The 22,074-nt window shown below is 39.9% G+C and overlaps 1 protein-coding gene across 8 annotated transcripts in view; it reads right to left on the bottom strand.

The window, feature by feature from the left end:
* The window catches only part of DGKH (diacylglycerol kinase eta), a 154,193-nt gene extending 132,526 nt beyond the window's left edge, over positions 1–21,667 (bottom strand). For all 8 annotated transcript variants that reach the window (XR_010383610.1, XM_031466059.2, XM_031466063.2 and 5 more), the window contains exons 1-2: positions 21,347–21,667; positions 20,449–20,652 (exon numbers count right to left, since the gene is read on the bottom strand). Coding sequence is in view for 7 of the 8 variants with exons in the window: in XM_031466059.2 (XP_031321919.1) it covers positions 20,449–20,640 (192 nt within the window). In the remaining variant the exon portion in view is untranslated. The remainder of the gene's footprint in view (positions 1–20,448; positions 20,653–21,346) is intronic.
* Between the last annotated feature and the right edge of the window lie 407 nt (positions 21,668–22,074).

The raw sequence follows: 22,074 nt of genomic DNA, 5'->3' as shown, positions 1-22,074 counted from the left end.
GGAAGGGATATTTGTGGTCACTGGGTCTGATCTTTTATCTCAAAGGACAGAAACCCATCCCATTCAACAAGTGCTCGAACATCTGTATGGTAGGAAACTCAGCATCTCATAAGGTACAGACTAAATCTGGAGCTGGAAAGTTACATGCCTTCCCCAATCCTCTTACATCTGGTCTGAAAAACACTAGCTATTGTGTGGAAGGCACCATGTCAAAAAGCATAAAGGAAAAAGACACCAGTAGGTGATGAGAAAGAAATCGAAATAGCAGTGTTTAAACTATAATTTAATTTTTCTCTTCGAGTAGAGCGAAAACTAAGACGTAGAATTATTTAACGTCAAGGATAGAGAAAGAAGTATTCAGGCATCTAGATAGAAAAAGCAATGCGAGGAAATCAGGCTGTCCTCAGATTTTTTTCTACAATAAAAAAGCTGAAGACCACGGAACAGAATTTGGAGGGAAGGAAAATGGGACTCAAGGTAGTACACTCAGCCAAATTATTCACGTAAAAAGACAACACAGAGATATTCTCAAACCCAAATAAAGTGGAAAAAAAAACAAAAACAAAAAACCCGTGAGCCATTCTTGAGCGACTTATAAGCAGGAGACAGCCGTGGCAGCGGCACAGGGGCTGCTGGTAAAAGCACCAGCTTTCTGACCCCTGATGGCAACTTAATAGTTACAGGATGGTGGTGGCCTCTGATTCTCACTCTCCCAGCTTCTCCAGGATTTTGTAAGGACCCAATTCCCTGAATTAAATCGCTCTCTGTTTAAAACACCTAGAATGGTTTGTTTCCTGCACTGAAACCTCACGGGTACAGTACTGTACTGCATTTAGTTTTAAGATTTTCTTTATTTTTTTACTGACATATAGCTGATCTACACTGTTGTGTTAGTTCCTAGGGTACAGCATAGTGATTCAGTTATACATACATATATTTATATTCTTTTTCATTATAGGTTATTACAGGATACTGACTGGACTCCCCTGTGCTATACGGTAGGACCTTATTGTTTAGCTATTTTATACATAGTAGTTTGTATCTGCTAATCCCAAACTCCTAATTTATCCCTTCCCCTCACCTTTCCCCTTTGGTTAACACTGCACTTATTTTTATTCTCTACAATCACATGTATCGGATTTCTTTTCACAAAAACTGTACAGTGATTTTGTTTAAGTAAATTTAAAAAGTGGAAGCAAGGATGGCAAGATGGTCATGCTGTTTAATTCTGGACAGTGGGAATTTGTTAAGGCTTCTTTTTTACTTTTTCTAGATATTTTTCCAAAAATATTTCTCCTTGAAAGAAAGAAATAGATCATTTCACCTGTAGAGAGAGGATTAGAATGGAAGCAAGGCTGGTATCAGGAAAATCACTGAATCATCACAAGCTGCCCTTGCAGACCACTTCCAGCTAGATATTTTCATTGTAATTCTATTTAGATGAAATAGAAGTAGATAACAATAAAAGTAGATAAATCTGGATGGTCAGCCATCTCTTCTATTTTCTTTAACCATCTCTTCTATTTTCTTTAGCTAGAAAAGCAGATGAGTGCCTTGAACCAAATGTGAAGCTAGTTTGGGATGTTTCTAAATAGGCTGACCTTACTCACCCTAACATTTCCATTAAACAGATAAAAGGACAGGGCCAAGAATGATAAAAATTACTTTCCAATTTCAGGTCTGATTCAGATGAATACTATACAGAAACCGGTATGTGTCATTCCTTATCTGAACACATTATTAATCCTTTCTGTAAAATTTCTTGGGTAAATAACTATTATTTCTTAGCATTGCAACAGTGAGACAAGTGCCACCAGTAATAATCAACAGTAAAGTTTCATGCAAGCTTTCAAAGGCTTTGACAACAGAATTTCCCTAACAATATATTTCTGTTCTAAAGTTTGCAACATCATTGTTTTAAGAATTAATAAAGTGCTGGTTCTAAACCGCATCAGGAAAAAAAGTGTTAAATTCATAATATGGGCAAATTAATGAAGCATCTTTTAGTCTTTTGATTTATCACTGTTTCTCAAGGGGTATGTTAAAGATTTTATTAAATGGGTAAGTGGAAAGTTATAAATATAAGCAACTTAAAAGCACCAACAAGAATGTCTGAACTGTGTCGCCAAGAGAGTGTGAATAAACATTACGGGGAAAGAAAAAGCCCCATTGGGAACTTTTAATTGGATGAAAGTCTCAGTTACAAACCACCAAAAGAAAAACACACACATACACACATTTCTTTAGCTGCTTCCCTTGGATGAACTGTACTGTCACATCTGAATGGCACATTTTTAAGCCAATATTCTATTGTTTACATATTCTCGGAAAAGAGTCATAAATTACTTATGATAAAATAATCAAATTCTCAACATTATATGGTAACACTCTACAGTCACAGAAAATAGAAGCAGAGTTAGAATACAGGCAACTATCATGGTTAACTTAAACATGAACAGTAGTAAGAGTCCTAGAAAATGGGCAATAAAAAAACGATAATGTTTTCTTACAAAACACTCCACTGATATAAATATTATGTCTTTCACCTTCCAGCTTTATGTTGGAGATTGATTTTTCTCTTCTTTCTTCAGGTCATTGTCCAACAATACAGCACAGAAAGTTTTCCATTACAGGTAATAGAAAATAAACGACAATGCAAGCACAGATTACACATCCGGACATACGACACACGGAATTCTTTTTGATGTATAATAATTGTCTTAGTCCATGTGGGCTGCTATAACAAAATACCATAGACTGGGTGGCTTATAAACAACAGAAATTTCTTTCTCATAGTTCCAGATGCCTAGGAAGTTCAAGGTCTAGGAGCCAGGAGATTCAGTGTCTGGCGAGGGCCAGTTTCCTGGTTGCTAGACAGCTGTCTTTTCACTGTGTCCTCACACAGCAGAAGGGGCAAGGGCCCTCTCTGGGGCCCCATCAATAAAGGCACTAACTCCATTTGTAAGGGCTCCACCCTCACCACCGAACACCTCCCAAAGTCCCACCTCCAGATACCATCACTACAAAGGTTAGGTGTCAATACATGAATTTTGTAGAGACGCAAACATTCAGTCTACAGCAATATTCTTTTAGTCTGTAGGCCAATAAAGAATTGAGCTGTTTTCTTTCCAACACAGCAGTCTGTTACACAGGACACAAACAACACGAACAAGAATTTTTACTAGTCAATTTCTTCAAGCTTATTTTAAGGAGGCTAGAGGCTTGGCTTCTTAAAATCACACACTAAATTTTGAGGAATTTATTTATAAAAACCATTTGTACAATATTTACAAACACCATCTGCAATATCCAAAATAAAAAAGGTTATAAGAGGATTATATGCTATGATCCAAAATGGGAAGAGGAATCATACTGAAAGTGGGCTCATAAGAAAAGGAAAAAGCCTACTATTGAATGAGGTTTAAAGCTTAATATATTATACATTGTTTAGAATTGTTCAGGGGATTTAGAGCCTTCAAAAATAAAAATAGGAAGGTTCACTTAGGAGCATAGAAATCAAGGATGGAAATAGCTCACACCGGTGGAACTGAGGTGACAATGAGTTGGTAAAATGTAGACAGCAGCCTGAAAATAGGAAAGAGTAGGAGGGAGCTGCTGAAACAGGTACCAGCAAGTGCTCAGGTGGTAACCAGGTAACGGATGAGCAGCCATCACTGTATGAGGCCGAAGAGGGTCCTCACCTTCACCCTCCTTACATTTCAGTTGGTGGCTGAAATGTAGACATTCGTAAGTGACATTTAAGTTGTCTCAACAAGCTGACAGAAGCAAGGGGGATGAGTTGACAGATCTGTTGAGGACCAAATTTCAAAGGGATTTCGGAAAGGTTTGCCAATGAATCAAAGAGAATGACAGTATTTTATTTATAGATTAACAGTGGAGCAAAAAGAATGATGGTGAAATTTGAGCCAAGAACTTATTGCACTTTTAAACTTAGATGTCTTATTTATTGACGTCCTCAGTTCCAAGAGACACACATCATGATCAAGTAAATATTTTAAAGTTCTTTCACTTTGGAACAGTAAGAAACAATGCAGCAACGAAACCACCACAGACTTGCCAGCCTGAAAATGAATATCCTAAATGTACTGCCAAACTGGAGGGGTTATTACACTTTCAAACAGCGCTAATAAATTTAAACACAAATTTATTTAACAAATTGCAGAAATACGACCGAAAGCAGGAAAAAGTGCAAGAGACAGAAACAAACTCTATTTTTCATATGTCATCTCATTTAATCTTCATAACAACCCGAAAAGGTGACTTGAAATTATCTCAGTTTTAAAACTAGGAAACTGAGGCTAGAAGATGCTAACTAACATACCTACTATCATACAACTAGTAAGTGTAAGAGGCAGAAAGTTCTACGTGCCCTTAACAACTCAGCACTATCCATCACCATGCATTGCCTCTGATGCTGGGTGTGAAATGAAGCACCAGATATCATTCATTTCCAGAGTGACATACAGGGGAGGGTACAGCTTAGAGTGCTTGCTTAGCATGCAAAAGGTCCTGGGTTCAATCCCCAGTACCTCCATAAAAAAGAAAAGTGACATACACTTCCAAATATTCAATTCTATTTTTCAAAAATTGTTCTGTTAAATTCAGCTATGCTTTTATTAGAAGTAAGTTTTGAGGTCTTATTCAACACTAGAGAGCCACACCTAGACAGTGAACAGCTAAAATGTAGGAGATGTGTTTTATTCATCTTTGAAATTCCAGCACATAAATAGTTCCTGTGTTCAGGATGTTAGGGGATGAGTGGACGGATGAACACTGGACAGTAGCCTGTTTTGAAACATTATCTGGGTCAGGAGATACACAGACGCATTACAGCCTATAAGCCAAGGCAGGGCAAGGATGCGTTTTTTTCCCTTCTATAATATGGATTGTTTCAAGAGTCATCTTAATTGTTATTTTAACTGATCGCTGACATGACAAATATTCCCTTTGCTTATAATTTATTCAAAGGAGAAAGGGAAGATGAAGGTGCTTTTCACAAATGATTTGTTGTGAAATGCCTGAACTTTCATCGTCCTCAGCATAAAGATTTGCATAAATGTGGTGACCTTACAGAAGATACGAAACTGGAAGAATGAAAGGGTTTAAAAATGGCAAAAAGCATGATGAAGAATTACTTAATATATCTCAGTTACTTTTTAAGAAACACTCATAACCTCTGCGATAATTCTCTATGTCCAAAACACAAAAATGCAAATAAACCAGCATCCTTCAACTGTTAGAGATTTTTCGGCTGTGTACCTTCAAACCACAATGACTACAAGAAAAGAAAACTCTTTAATTCAAAAACACACATTAGATCATAATGAGTATAAACAGAAGTTAGTAAATGTTCTAATTAGTCTTTCCTGTTATATAAAGTCTAACAGAAACACCACGGTAATGTCTATGAGGACCCCTGAAAAAAGTTCCATGAATTCAGTGGACACTAAAAAATAGTGTTTTACGGAAAATGTAACAAAGTAAATACAGCTGAGTACTGGGAGAAAGGGCCAGTATGCAGCTCAGTCTTGCCAGAATGCCATTCTTTCCTGGGGCCTGATTTCTATTACTCACTCAAGACTGAGTTCAATACCACCTCCTCTGGAAGCCTTCCATATCTGCCCAAGAGTGTCTTCTATGGTTGCCTTTGTTATAACATACATCTGTTACCATATTTATTTGCACACATCGTGGTCTCCTCTGCTATAAGAAGGGACTGCATTCTACTCATTTCCTATCCCCAGTACAGAATAAACCCTTAATAAACGGCAAAGAAAAAAAGTATTAATAATGCTGCATACCCTGCTATGAAACACTGAGAGTATCAGGCAGGAACTTGGTCTAAAATTAAGTTACTCTTCCTACACAGATATCAAAGAGAAGGACAGTACCACAACAGCCAAAATATATGTAAGAATTTCTCAAAACTAGAACTATTTCCTTATTCGTTCAACAAACACTTCCTAGGCAACTACTATGTGACAGGCAGTGTTCTAAGTGCAGGAGATAGAGCAGGGAAAAAAATAGACAACTATCCTGGCCCCCATGGAGTTTATATTCTAGAGTTAGAAGATGAACAATAGAGAAAATAAATAAATGTACTACAGAAGAGTTATCAGATGGTGGTCCGTGCTAAGGGAAAAAGCAAAGAAGGAAAGGAAGTTGGCGTGTGCCAGGTGGGGTGGGGTTTGCAACTCTGGATGGCATTGCCAGAGCATGTCTCACAGACAAGGTGACACCTGAAGCAAGGGGCAGAGTCTTAGATAATTTTTCCTTTGTTTAAAAACTCATTGGTGAAAAACATTATTTTTTTTTAATTGAAGTATAGTCATTTACAATGTGTCAATTTCTGGTGTATAGCACAATGTCCCAGTCATGCATATATATACATATATTAGTTTTCACATTCTTTTTCATTAAAGGTTATTACAAGATACTGAATATAGTTCACTGTGCTATACAGAAGAAATTTGTTTTTTATCTATTTTTATATAGTGGTTAACATTTGCAAATCCCAAACTCTCAAGTTTATCCTTCCCCATCCCCTTTCTGCCGGTAACCATAAGATTGTTCACTAAGTCTGCAAATTTGTTTCTAAAAAACATTATGTTCTATAAGGGATTGATTATAAATAAAACTCCAATAGACGTTACCCTATCCGGGATTTCATAATGAGATTTCACAATCTAGTATGTTTGGAAACTGTTTAAAAACAGAACTAATGGGATGCCATTGTCTGATGACAATGGGCAAATCTATGTTGCTCTGCAGAGTAAACATTCTTTTTTTCTTGATCATCACCGAGTAAAGTTTGTTTCGGATGCTGATTTCACTTTAAACATCAAACTTGGTACGGTACATTGTTTATATTTCTTTAATATTAATACAATAACAGACCTCTATTAAGTACCAATTATGGTCCAGCCACTGTTCTAGACATTTCTATCATCTCATTTAAACACTCACAACAACTCTATGAGGTAGGTACTATTATTACGCCAATTTTAATGAGACTGGTTGAGAGACATTGTCACTTTCTCAAAGTTACTTAGACAGTATGTCAGACAAATGGGATTCAAGACCAGGCTTTTCTCAAAAAACAAAGTCCATGTCCTTAATCACAACTCTCTACTGTCTCAAAGGAGCAGTTAGGTTATATAGTATTCCAATATACCTGCGTATTAACTGTTCAGATATAAACTTAATACAGAAAGAGACCTCATAACAAAAATTTTTCTTAATTTCAGACATTAAGTAACATGAACTCCCAGAAGCAAAATACAGCCCCTATTTTCAAAGACCACCTCAGGTATCTATTACATAAACACAGTGAGTAATGATCCCAGAAGGGTCATTATGATAGGGAAAAGGAAATAAAATACAACTGATTAAAAAACAAAAGTAAACTGCATGGTTCTGTCTCTAAGAAGATCTCTGGTCTCAGAGTTGTTCCTTTTAAATTAAACCAACATAGAAGTGAGAAATGTATTATTGATTGCTAGATCAATTGCAGCAACAATTAATAATTAAACCAAAGATTAAGAATTAATATAAAGTGTTGGTGTCAACACTCACAATGATATCTGTTATTTCAAGCTTTCCGGGATAAAATCCATTTTTCTATGACATGAACAGATTATCTCAAAGTCAAATATGTGTTTGGTGTAGAGAAAAATGGGTCCTCTTAATGAAATGAGTAATTCTGTGTTCTAATCTTCAAAAAATTTTCAACTGTGTTGAAAATAAAAACATAAACTACTTCCTCTTCTGACAGAACAGATATTTTGGTATACAACTCTGATTTGATGGGCTCTGAAGTGATGGGTTTCAACTCAAAAACTGGTTTAGCTTTCACGAATAATAAAAAGTATTTTAAAATCTCTCATAACTATTTTCTCATAAAGAAAAAAAATGAGGAACTCAACAGAATTAAGGTTTTTAATAGGTGCTTTCTTGTAGAATCATTTCCTAAACTGGATCCCATAGAATATTTTAGTTTTCTTTGAAAAGCATAGACATTAATGATATTTTCCCTTTAAAATAGTTTAACATATGGTTGATTCTTATTATTTGCAATAATAATGCTCTACAAAGTCACTACAGGAGCAACGGAAGACCTCAAATAGCCAATGCAATCTTGAGAAAGAAGAACAACACTGGAGGCATCATGTTCCCTGATTTCAAACTATATTACAAAGCTACACGAATCAAAACAGTGTTGTATTTACATAAAAACAGACCTACAGATCAATGGAACAAAACAGAGAGCCCAGAAATAAACCCACGCATATAAGGTCACTTAATTTACAACAAGGTAGCCAAGAATATAAAATGAGGGAAGGACAGTCTCCTCAATAAATGACGTTGGAAAAACTGGACAGCCACATGCAAAAGAATGAAACTGGACTACTATCTTACACCATACACAAAAATTAACTTGAAATGATTTAAGACTTGAATGTAAGACCTGAAACATAAAACTTCTTGAAGAAAACATAGGCGGTAAGCTCCTTGATGCTGGTCTTGGCAATGATTTTTTGTATTGGACATGAAAAGCAAAGGCAACAAAAGCAAAAATAAACAAGTGGGACTACATTAAACCATAAAGTTTCTGCAGAGTAAAAGAAATAATCAACAAATGAAAAGGCAACCTGCAGAATGGGAGAAAACATTTTCAAAGCATATATATAATAAGGAGTTAATATTCAAAATATATAGAGAATTCATACAACTCAATAGCCAAAGACATACAGATGGCCAACAAGTATATGAAAAAGTGCTCAACATCATTAATCATCAGGAAAATGCAAATGAAAACCACAATGAATCTCAGTGTTCACAGCAGCATTATTTATAATGCCAAGATGTGGAAGCAACCTAAGTGTCCATCAACAGATGAATGGATAAACAAGATATGGTGTATATATATATATATATATATATACACACACACATATACACATATATATATACACCCCCTTACCCACAAAGAATTGAATACAACTCAGCCATAAAAAGAATGACATGGAAAACAAACTCATGATTACCAATGGGGAAAGCAGGAGGAGGTATAAATTGGGAGTTTGGGTTTAAAAGATACACACTGCTATACATAAAATAGATAAACAACAAGGACCTACTGTATAACACAGGGAATTATATTCAATATATTGTAATAACCTATAATGGAAAAAATCTGAAAAAGAATATATATACAGTAACTGAATCACTTCGCTGTATACCAAAACACTGTAAATCAACTATACTTAAAATAAATAAATAAATAAATTAATTAATTAATTAAGAGGAGGCATTCCAGGTAGATGGAATTTTAGATGTGCAAATACTTGGAGGTATGACAAACTTTACTTCTTCTACAGAGAAGAGTTTGGCTTGACTAGCCATAGGATGACAGTGACAGACTGGAGACCACAGTATAGACTCTCCTGGTGTGCTCTGACACCAGATAGCTGCATGGCTTAACATCACTTCATTCAGATCTCTGTCCAAATATTACCTCATCAAAGACAGTCCTTCCTGGACCAACTCACCCAAAATACTTTACACACACATATATACACACGTCGCTCCATTTCTCCCTCTCTGTCCTATTTTACTTTCTTTCATTATGCTTATGAACATCTGACATATATTTGCTTATATGTTTATTAATTTCTTCCTCAATAGATTATGAGCAAGGTTTTTTTGTTGTTGTCGTTATTTTGCCATTTCAGCATCTACGATAGTACTCAGTACATACTCATTACATGAGTAGAAAGGTAGTTGAGCATTAAATTGAGAAAGATCTGCTAAGCCAAGTTAAGAAATTTAGACTTTACCCCACTAGTAATGGGTAATGTCTAAGAGTTTATGCAAAATGCATTATGATCATACTTTTCTTTCGTAAAGACAGCTCTGGCAGAGAAGTAGTAGAGAATGTACCAGAGAGGAAATTCAGGACAAAAATCCAAATGCCGAATTATAAAGGTTAAGTGAAGGTTAGGGAAACGGTAATAGAAATGGGAAGGAAGGGATGAATTCACGACAGATACAGACAGTAGACAAAGGGACAGTGTATATGTCATAATAGTGAAATCAGGCAAAAGGGATTGCATCTGCTTAGTACACTGCTATTTCCCCTGTCCCCAGCACTCAGCCTAGCCATGGTAGGCACTGAATGCATATATGTTGAAAGCAAATAAATTAATGAAGATGATTAGCAAGATAAAAAAAAAAATCAAAGTTAACTACAAGGCAAATCCTTCCACAAGATACAAAAATAGTGGGGCAAAATTTGGCCGGGGTGGGGAAACTGTATATTTAATCTGTTCAGTGTGGAAATATTGAAGTTGAGACAGTTTTGGGACCCACTGTTGTAAATGTCTAGTAGGCAAAGAAATATTGGTCCAGATCTCAGGACAGAGGACAGGCTAGGAAGACTGGTGTAGCTGGTGGTCAAAGCCTAATCTAATCCATCAGATCAACCAAGGAAGAGCAAACAGAGTTAGAATGAGAATCCTAGGAAACACACACATTCAGCATCAGCAAAAGGCATCAGGGACAAAGACTGAGAAGCAGTAGAAAGCTATAAGAAAGATTAGAGAAATTAAACCTTGAAAGCTAAAGGGGATGGTGTGAAGGGGAAAAAATGGTCAACCGTGTCAAAATTGCAAGAAATACAGTGGAGAGAAAACTAAAAAGAGATCACTGGATGTTAGCAATTGGATCATTAGTGACCTTTGCAAAAGAAGTTTTCATGAAGTGGTGGGGGCAGAAGCCAGATTGTGTGGACTGAGGAGGAACTGAAGAAGGGGAGACAGGGCTGTTGTAAGGGCGATCAGCTCAGGGTAAAGTGGACTTGGCCACAGACGCACCTAACAGCCTACCTGGTCAATTACCTCCACCACCACCTCCAAGAGGCCATTTTTTTCTTAACAAAGTATTTTTTCCTAAGACACTTGTCGTATATCCTACTTTAGAAACAAGGTTGGCCCTAACTAAAATCATCAAGTGAGCCCACCTTCACTGCTCCTGCAGTAAGGGTTTTCCTGTGACCAGAGGGCCCTTCATGGTAGCAAAGACCATTTTTCAAATTATAAAATAATGATCTATAAAAATACAACAGTTTTAAGTCTTTTAAACCGTCAACAAAGGACTGATTAAAATATTTAGAAGGCACACATATCAGGAATAATTGCGTTATCAGGATTTTAAACCAGTTTTTAAAGGTAATTATAATAATCAGGGCAACAAAAGCATATGGTGTATTTCTTTAATTCTCATCACTTATCTATGAGGTAGGAATCACGATACCCATTTTGAAAGTGAGAAATCTGAAGTTCAGAGAGATGAAATGTATTTGGTCAGGGTATGTTAACTGTTGTAGCAAATGATGCCCAAATCTCAGGGGCTTAACACAATAAAGGTCCATTTCCCTTTTAGGTCACAATCCAACTTGGCCAATGAGGTTTAGGAGCAGGAGCACAGAGGCTGTGCTCCATGAAGTTGGGGATCCAAGCTCCTTCCCCCGGATCATCTACATCTATCTGGCAGGGAACGGATGCGAAAAAGCATGGTGAGTCCCACCAATGGCTTTAGAGGCCAAGTGACAAACATATCTCCCACTCATATTCCACTGGCCCGAACTCGGTTACGTAGCCCCAGCGAAGTGAAGTCTAACAGTGGGCCGGGAAGACAGCGGACACACGGGTGTTGAGGAGCACAACATTCTCTGCCATATTATGTAATGTGGCAAAGGTCGCCTAATTGTACATAAAAGAGCTGTGATGCAAACCCCATACTCCCAACTGCTCCAAGGAACCTGGCTTTTCTCTGGGGCTTCTCCTTTCATTGCATTGACTCCACCTCTAATTTTAACTTTTCTCCAAATGACAACAACGGATGGTTACAGTGTGTGTTCGTGTGTGCATTTTTTCCATCTATCTTTCATTGTCTGTCTTGCCATTCCCCTTTATAGATCAATAGTTTTAGTCTTCTGAAGGGCATACATGTGGACATAAAATTTGGGGAGCCTTCTGCAGCCCATCCATCCTACGGAATGCATGAATCCCAGGCCAAGAATTCTTCTCTACACTATCCTGCTGTTGACACTGTTAACTTACTTCCAACTTTCTGCCTGCTTCCATTTACTCCCCACCTCCAACCTCAGCCCCACTGACCCCTTCCTTGTCTTTGTAGCCACTGTTCCTTCTGCCTAGACTGCTTCCCTGTCCGCCCCTCTCCCTGCCCCCAAAGGTCTGCACAGCTCACTTGCTCAAGGTCATTGCTCAGAAGTCACCTTCTCAGGAACACCTTCCCCTTCCCACCCCACCCCCACTCCTATTCATGCTTTTTTTTCCTCTATGGCATGTCTTGCCTTCTAATAAACTCTGCATTTTACACATTTATAAGTTTATAAATTCTCCCTGCATTAAAATGTGCGTTCCATGGGTGCTGAGGTTTTTGTCTATTTTGGTTCTGTTTACTGGTCTATGTCTGACACCTATGACAATGCTTCAACCCCACAAATCTCTTTTTGAAAGAATTGAGGGGCAACAAAGGAGTGAGAAAGAGAAGGGGCACACAGGTAGATGTGCAGTGCTGAAAATGTTCTGGTTCCAAAGCTGGTTCCTGGATGCTCATTTGACCATCATGCTTCACAAATCAGAGACAGTAAACATTCATATATATATATAAAATATAAGATAATTTTAAAATGCTAAAACTCAAAACAGTACACCTGCTCAGGCAGCTTTTCTGATCTAACTAAAATAGTTGGAGAAAATTGGGCCCTAAAAATTTCATTTTCATTCCTCAGTTAGTTAAAAATATATTTTACCCATATTTTTTTCCTCAACTACGCCTTAATGGGCCAAATGGAAAAGTACTTATATCATTTCTTTTACTGCCATATCATGACCTTTTAAAAAAAGAATCTTGAAACTAAACTGAAACTAACAGTTTTCTCTGAAAACTTATTTGAAGAGTTAGCTACCTATGGGCATTTCCTCTAAATTAGTCCTTCTCAAGATGTTTTCAGAGTGATTCCATGATTTGGCCAACAGTAATGAAAATTAATGTAAATTTCGGCTAAAATTTTTTTATTCCAAAATTCACTCTTCGAACATATACTCTTAAACGTGTCACTAAAAATACGGGATTCAAGTGCAAAAAGGCATTAGGAGATATGCTCACAGATCAAGCAAATTAATACAGGGCAAGGCAGGGAGGAGGAGTGCAGGGAGGGGAGGGGACAGGACAGGGGAATTAAGGGGAGAGGAGGCGGAGAGCAGGGAGTGGGAAGGCAGACAGAGGGACAAGGCAGAGATGGTGAGGGACAAGGCAGAGATGGTCCGGGACTTCCACACTTGTGTGCTATAGATGTCGAGTTTCAAAACCCAAGAAGCTTATGGGACTTGAGAGAAGGCATTTGGAAGCCATCCACTGTTTCCCTGGTGCCAAAGCATAATGGCCCAGTAATTCAAGTCCTGCTTTTGAGTTCCAGCCCTGCCATTTACTCAGCAGATATTCAAACTCGGTCTGTTTTATCACTTGCAAAATTCAAATTGTTTTAAGCAACTGTTAAATGAGATCATGTGTAGAAGACTGCTCTGTAAACAAGAAAATGCTAAGTAGAAATGTTTTTTTAAATGTCTGACCTAAATGCCCCAAGCTAATCTAAAAAAGCTTTATTATACTAAGTTACACTATGGTGATTTGAAAACGTCCTGGTATTCAAATGGCACAGTGAGAAGGTTAGAGATTCCAGCTCCACACATGACCAAATTAAATATATTTCCTTGGTATAAAACAAGAGACTAACAAAGTTTTCCAAATATCCTTCTAACAAAAAGTGAGGATGGGGGGGAGGGGGCGATTATGCTACCTATGTTCATTTGGAAAACATAAATGACAATCTAAAATAACGATGTACTTCGAATCTTAAATTAAGGCTGTTATCAACAGTGGTTATTGACCATTTTAAGCCACTTAACCAAATAAAAAATACAAATGTGTTTCAAATAACTAAACATTCACAGAGAAAAACATGCCATAGCCAACAAAACCAACTTAATTTGCCAAGGGAAAATGTAATGGACCAACATGTTATGGTCTTTTTTCAAAGGTCTATTCTTAGACATAAAACAAACTCTCTTTAATTAAAACCTTTGCTTATAAACACATTTCCTGAGCAAGTAAAGCCTAACAAATCCAATATGGGTGAAACACTGTCCCCTGGAAACAGAAAGGAGCCCCGAGTCATTTACAATAGTAGTTTCATATAACCTTTCATCACTCGCACCACAATAGCAAACATGCAACCTTAGACCGAGTGAAAGCTTTCTAAATTTAGATCCCTTCAAATAATGCATCTGAAGTTGTATGTAAAGGTTTAGTAAATTATTTATTATGTCTCTTATCTTTAATAATAGGATATCATGTTTAACTTGTAATCAAAATGGAAAGAAAGCTGTTATACCATATATTACTGTACCAAGACTCAGAGTTTCCAGTCTATATTTAGTTCACATTAAAATGGAAGCAAAGACGCAAACCAAGCTAAAAATAAAATGTTCTACAAAGATGAGATTTCTAAATGGATTGAAATCTAGCTTTATTTGGTCCCTTAAATGCCGACGGCATGTGGCGGCACCTTAACTTCGCAATGCTTAGCAAATCATTTTCCATCACCTGGAACGGGGATCAGAAAACTGTGGCCCACAAGTTGAATCCATGGACCATATGCGTCCAGCACCTGATTGTGTGCAGTCCACAAGCTACAGAGGTTTCTACATGTTTTTAAACGCCTTTTTTAAAAAAAGAAGAAGGATATTTTTTAACACAGGAGAATTTTATGAATCAAATGTGAATATCTTTAAATAAAATTTTATTGGAAAACAGCCACATTTATACCACATATAGATACATACCACCCATATACCACACTACAGTCAAGGCACTTAAGTATTGTCTGTAGCTGCTTCTACTCTATGACAGCAGAGCTGAGTAATTCTGACACAGACTTTACGGGCCACAAAGCTTAAAATATTTATTACCTGGCCCTGCTCATCACTTACCAAAATGTAAAAATTCTTACTTGCTTCTCATATCATGTTGAGTTTCTTGAACAACAGACCTGTCAATACAACTTTATCCACAGTTCTTAACAATCTTCTGGCCATGTGTCTGTCTCCCATCCTATTTGGATCATTATCCAAGTCAATGTTTCCATGCAGAACTGTGGCTAAAGGTTTAAGGTGATATCTTCCAATCTATTCCTTTCTGTTTTAAACACTAGATGGAAACCATCATGACCTACCAATGGGCTGCCACCTACAATTTGAAAAACACTGAGCAAATCTTCCCTAATCTATCTACTCTACCGAAGGTTTATGGCGAAAGATAATGCTTTAACTGCACAAACTGCATCTCATAAAGCAGTGAAAAATACAAATCAATATTTTTATATTGACTATGCCTTACCATAAAGGTATAAGAGTTTAGTGATACATACTTCACGTTAAAGCAAAACCAAGGTACTAATTGAAGAATGTGGTGATTACTTTTTTTCTTAATGGCCTTAAAGAGATGTCGTAGTCCACATATAATGCTGCAAAGTTCTGAATATCATTTTTGTGTGTTGGGGGGGCAGTAATTAGGTTTATTTATTTATTTATTTTTTAGAGGAGGTACTGGGGTTTGAACCTAGGACCTTGTGCATGCTAACTAAGCATGCCCTCTACCACTGAGCTATACTCTCCCCCTCTGAATATCTTTCCAGTGTTTAGGCATGTCTTACTTAAATTTAGAGACTCATTTATGATTAAAATTAAATGTAAGAAGACATATAAATGTCAAAAAAAAGTAAATGCAAGCATAATATACCTAATTAGGAGGTACTTTTGACATATGAAGCTTCAAGACCTGAGCCACGATGAGTCAATGGCAGAAAAAGTCATTGAGAAGGTTTCCATTTGTTTGTACTGTTTGGCTTATGACAACTGAACAATCCTAGTCTATCAGCCTGATCGAGGTTCCTCCGGCCATTCCCTGAAAAGTGAAAGACACCAGTCTTCATGGGCCAACAGAAAGCAACCAAAGGGTCCCTCACAGTCATGTTCAAAACCAAGCTGGTCTGAGCTGGTGTTAGTATTGTTTCAGAATGTCTCCTTCCCAGTAAATCCCCATGAAATTCTCTACAGTAGTAAATCTGAATGCAAAACCCACCTCCTCCCTGAGAACAGTACTAAGAAATGAGGGCTAACAGTCATGAGGAGAGGGGGAAGGGGACATGTGATGAGGTGCAGCTCCCTTTGGCTTCCCCGTATCAGCACTATTTCAACTTTTGTATATAGTGATTCTTTTTCCCTTTGGGGAAACAGAGGCAGCCATAAAAATGATCTAGGGTTTAGCACCCAGGAAAGGACAAAGAAACTGGAGGGGGAAATGGGCAATGAAGGGGGAACAAAGAGCACACAATATGGGGATGCCAGGAGGGTACTAAAATGTGCGTGAGGATTTGATTAAACCACACTAATTTAAAGAGCATGCCAGTCTTCATTATTCTTTACTTAAAAAGTCATCATAGACCCTTGCAAAAAAGGCTGAGGTTAGTGTTGCTTAAAATAGCCCATATTTCCTTTCACACAAAGCTGCTTAATTAAATGATGATATAACATGTTAGGCTGAACCACATGAAATTCCCCATATTCGACTATTTTTCTTCCCAGCTTTATTGAGGCTTACGTGACAAATAAAATTGTATCTACTTAAAGTAAAAATAAATCTAGCGATGATTTGCTAGACGTATACATTCTGAAATGATTATGACAATTAAGTTAATTAACATATCCATCACCTCACAGTTACTTGGTGTATCAGAGTGTGTGTGTGTGTGTGTGTGTGTGTGTGTGGTGAGAATGCTTAAGGTCTATTCTCTAAGTAAATTTCAAGCTCACAACACAGTATTATTAACTACAGTCACTATGCTGTATATTAAATCCCCAGAATATATTCATCTTATAATTGATGGTCTTTTCGCTTTGACCAACTTCTCCCCATTTCCCCCACCTACCAGCCCTACTCTCGACCGTTCTGAGCTACTGACAGAGCAACTTCACTGAGTTCAATCTAATATAATGGAATACTCTGCCATCATTAGAAAAAATGAGATAGCTGTATACAAGCATTAGGGAAATGCTCTCCATATTATACCTCCAAACAAACAAGACACAATGTATAGAGAACGTTCCTGTTACTATTTTTTAAATACTACATATTTAAGTATATATTCTTATATGTGCATAGAAAGCACACAAAGAAATGCCAACAATTGCCTCTGAGACAGAGAATACAAGGTCTAGGGTGACGAAGGAGGTTAGTTTTCAGTGGAGACCCTCCCATCACAGAATATCCTCTCACATCGTTTGTAGGGCTTACTGTATGCACATCTGACTTTTTCAATTAAGAAAAGCCTGTATATTTTTCAAATGCCACAATTAACTTAAGGTGCTTTACTAACATACAAATTACTTAAAACATTAACCAGTATTCACAACAAAGGACACTTCAAATAAGGTAGTTACTTAAGTTTGTGGCTGTTTGTCACTCCAAACCTGAATTAGACACCAAACAGCTTTATGATCCTAAGGATCTTAAAGGAAACTAAGTAAGTACTATGTTTTAACAATAATACCCATATAGGTGAAGTAAGTATGTAACAGATACATGCAGTCATTCATTTAAGAAATATTTATGACCTCTACGTGTAACTTGCCCTGCTGTCAGTGTCCAGTGTGTTCATGCAGAAATGCTTTCCAAAGAGAGAGCCTATATATGCAGACATACACAAGCCTGCGGATATGTGCATGTAACTATGTGTGTGTGTGTGCCACACACACCATCTCTATCTACTACACAAGCAGGATTAAAGATGTCACCTGTAATCACAACTCATCAGACCTAGAGGTCCCTCCCTGGAGCTTCAGGATGTATAAGCAAAACCTGCCCCAGCTGTCTTTTTAAAAAATGTTTTATTTATTTTTTTATTATTGCATTATTTGCTTTATTTGGGGAGGAGGTAATTAGACATTACTTTTAGAAGAGGGACTGGGGACTGAACCCAGGGCCTCCTGCATGCTAAGCATGCGCTCTACCACTTGAGCTATACCCTCCCCCCTCAGCTGTCTTAGAAATGATTATGCCTTGGGCTCATCCTGAGGCCTCCTTTTCCTCCAGGCTCCCCCATCTTACACACTTGTGGAAGGGATCAAAAGAATGTCTGTCCTTTTCTAAAGATCTTTTCTCTTAACTCTTATCTGAATCGTAAGTGAAGATTGGAAACCAACAGTTAAATTTAGCAGTTCTCATTCTAAGAATTCCTCCTACTGCCCTTGGCCTCATCCCTGAGAATCAGTATATGTGACGAGGTGTAAGCGATGAGATCTGTAGCAGATGTGAACAGTCTGGTTTTGGAGGGTGGGGCAGGCAGGGAGGTGGAGGCCGATAGGTTTCAGCCATCTTAGGCCCTGATCTCAGATGTTCATACGTAATGTGATGAACTTATATGCACTAGAGAAAAGGCATTGTATAAAAGCTGGTATAAAAGGCAGAATTTCTGAAATTCAATATATCTTTGGAAACTTAAGGAACATTTCATTTAATGATCACTAATTATCTAATCATGGCAAAACATTATGTGCTAAATATTTTTGTTAGAAAGTTAAATGGAAAACCAACCATAATCGTGCTTTTTGAATTTATTCTAGTGTCAATATACATGCTTTGCCCCCAAACCATAGATAATGTCAAACTTAAAGAGTATAATTGTAGCTATTCCCATGAGTTCAAGAAACCTACGAATTTCAGCTTTACTCTCAACAAATTTGCTGTTTGACTTTACTCAATTCAAATTAGAGTTATTCTAAATTTTCTTCCAAACAGTATAAATTTACTGGTCAGTCTCAATGTAAGTATGCATGGAATTTTAACCATTTCATTTGAATATATACAAATACTACTTTTAAAAAACCTATCATTTTGCCCATTATTAACACTGTTGTGTGCACTTTTTTTAAATTAAGATTTCCGATGTCAAAAGCACTCACTGCTAGTAAAATCCCTATCTTGTTTAGCCTTAATTTTCAAAAAATACATTAAACCTCATATTCTTAATTTACCACAAATCCTATTAAATTAAAAAATATCACCATTAAAAGGAGTTACAAAGTGCATGCTTAAAATGATGCAATTTTTGACTCTGCTAAGTGCAGCTTGTTAACAGCTGTGCAAGTGCTTACACATTTGTTTTAGAAAATGAGGCAGGTGAATATAAACATAAATCCATAAACATACAGTAAAAGTTCTATTTTCATATAGGGATCCATTAACCTTAGAAAACAAATTCTCATAAAAATAGGTATAAAATGAATTAAGTTTTGCAAACGTATTTTTAAAGAGCACACAAATCCAATGGTTTAATTGGTTCCCTTTTCAATTCCTCTTTAAAGTCCCCCCGTGATGACTGACTCCTCGAGTGATCATTTCTGAAGTATGATGAAAATCAGAGTGTATGAATAACCCTTCAGTCGTTAAGCATTTGCGATATAGATATAGACATAGATATAGACATAGATATATAGATTCATGATCAAATTAAAACTCAACTTGGAGCCCTCACAGGTCAGCAGTACCCGCTACACAAACAAGAGTAGCACCGCATACTAATCTCCATATAACACAAAGAGGTCACTTTTCATTATTAAAAATAACCATGCGTGTGTTGATAAGGTCTGAACTCTGCACTTAGCGGGAACCTAGGAGGAACTTAGGGAACCTGGATCTGCCGTTTTTCGCGCCCCGCTGGGTGCAGCTAACCGCATCATTTACCACTGGCGTCGCCCAGCGGCTTCTGCCTTCCAAAGGGCAGCAATGGGGCTCAGAGGCTGTCGGGTGTCACCTCCCCACCCACCCTCTCAGAGTGGGCCAGGGAGAGGCAGGCTGATGCCCGCGGGAAAAGAAGGTGGCTTCGCTGCAGCTCCGGCTGGTCGGCCTCCACTTGTGCCCCTGCGCAACGCACTTACTCTAACCGAGCACGACAGGTAGGACTCAAAATAAAACACTTCTTTTTGGATCCCCGAGCGGGAACTCTAAGCAGCGCTTCGGCTTTTTCCCACGCTCCCTGGTTCCCTTCTCCTCCACCTCAGCGGCCCGGCACCCCGGAGGCCCCCGCGTGCGGGCCGGGAATCCCTTCCCGAGGCGCTCGGTCCGGCTCCCGCGGGCCCCGCCCCCGGACCCAGGCCCCGCCCTCACCTCGGCTCCCCACGTTCCCAGGATCGCCCGGCGCGCTCCCTGCGCCCCAGGCGCCCTCTCTTACCTTCCCCGCCCCGCCGCCTCCCGCCTTCCACGCTCCCCTCCGGCCCGCCTCACCTTGGTTCGGATCTGCCCCGAGGTGGACACTTTGCGAATCAGTTTCTGGGGTCCCTCTTGCTCGGCTTCGCTGTCGGACGAATCCTCTCCGGGCCCCGCCGAGGCAGCGGCAGGGGTGACCGCGGCGCCGGCCTCGGCAGTCGCTCCTCCCGCGGCGCCCGGAGGGTGGTGCTGGCCGCCGGCCCCGGCCATCCTCTCCGACTCCTGCGGGGACACAGCACCGCCCGGCGGGGGCGGCGGCGGTCAGTGGGTGGGCTCTGCCCGAGCCGGGCCCGGAGCCCCGCGCCCAGCCGCCGCCGCCGCCGCCATCTTCCGCTCCCCTAGTCGCCCCCGCGGGGTAAGGGTCGTCCTAGACCAGACTCCTTCCCGACAGGGGCCGTCCAGGATCCCGCGCCCGGTTCCCGCCAGAGCCGCTACTGAGGCAGAGCACGGGGGACGTGAACCCCGGCCCGCCTGGGACCCCAGCGCGCAGAGCCGCAGGATGTTACGGGGTTCCTGACCCAGAATACGACGGCGCTGGTAGAGAGGATGCGAGCGACTGAGGGACGGGGCAATCTCCCACTTCCCCTAGGGTCTGGGGTCCCCAGGATGGACCCGAGGGCGGGGGAGACCCGTTACCTCCGCAGCCCACCCCCGCAGGCCCGGCAGTGGTGATGCTCCCTCCTTCGGTTCCTGAACAGCAGGGGCAAGGACGGCCCCGGGAGGAGGAAGGGAACCTAGCGCTTACCCCCGACTCCCCTGGGTGCTCCCGCCACCTCCTGAACCCAGGATCTCTCCAGAGAGACTTGGGCCTCGCCGCACAGTTTCCGCGAGTAAAAGTCCCCTCCAGCTCCGAGATGGAAGGACGCAGCCCCTAGTCTGCCTCCCGACCCCCAAGCCCTTCCCTGATGAATCGTACCTCTCCCGCCTCCGCCTTGGCGTTCGGGTCCTTTCAGCTCTCCCGACCGTGGCGTTTAGATTCGGGCCCACCCCCACCCCCATCCGGCGCACACGGAAGAGAAGAGCATTTTCCGGGAGGTTCCACTCCGCTCTGAGAACTTTTCGTTCAGGAGGAGCGATCCCTTTGGCTAACAGGAAACTGGGAAGGGCGTGGAGAGCGCGCAGAAACAAGAGAGTACACGCCGCCCGAGACGACAGAATGCAAAATAAATGTCTTAGCTGAAGCGCGAAGCGAGACTGCCTGGAAGAAAACAATGCACTGGAGCCGTGTGAACACCAGTGCCCGAGCACGAAAACACTGAAGTCCTGGGAGAGCCACTCCCTAACCCGGACTAGAGCCGGAGGAAATGGGATCAACAGGCTGCAGCCACCGCTCACGACTCGTCCCCCCGAGAGCTGGCTGAGCGGACACTTGGGAACAGCCGCTGCCTCGCGCTGCGTTGTGCACGCCAGGCGTCAGAGAACCCTTGCAGGTGTGGGAGGGCTTCGGGGAGAGGACACTGAAATGCCAGATTCCTCTTGTCGGCCACAGAGAATTCCGAACTGACGTTAGCTGTCTTTTTAAGGAGGGCAGAGAGTCCCTGCCAAAGCGTGGAGTCTCCTCACACGTCAGGAAGGCATTCAGTCTCTTTAGCACGTTCTTGGTCTTCAGGACTCATTGAGATTTTCTCAGTTGACATGACCTTT

The sequence above is a fragment of the Camelus dromedarius genome, chromosome 13, assembly GCF_036321535.1.
Source record: "Camelus dromedarius isolate mCamDro1 chromosome 13, mCamDro1.pat, whole genome shotgun sequence".
In the NCBI taxonomy this organism is placed as follows: Eukaryota; Metazoa; Chordata; class Mammalia; order Artiodactyla; family Camelidae; genus Camelus; species Camelus dromedarius.
This window is presented reverse-complemented; position numbering and strand designations above follow the sequence as displayed.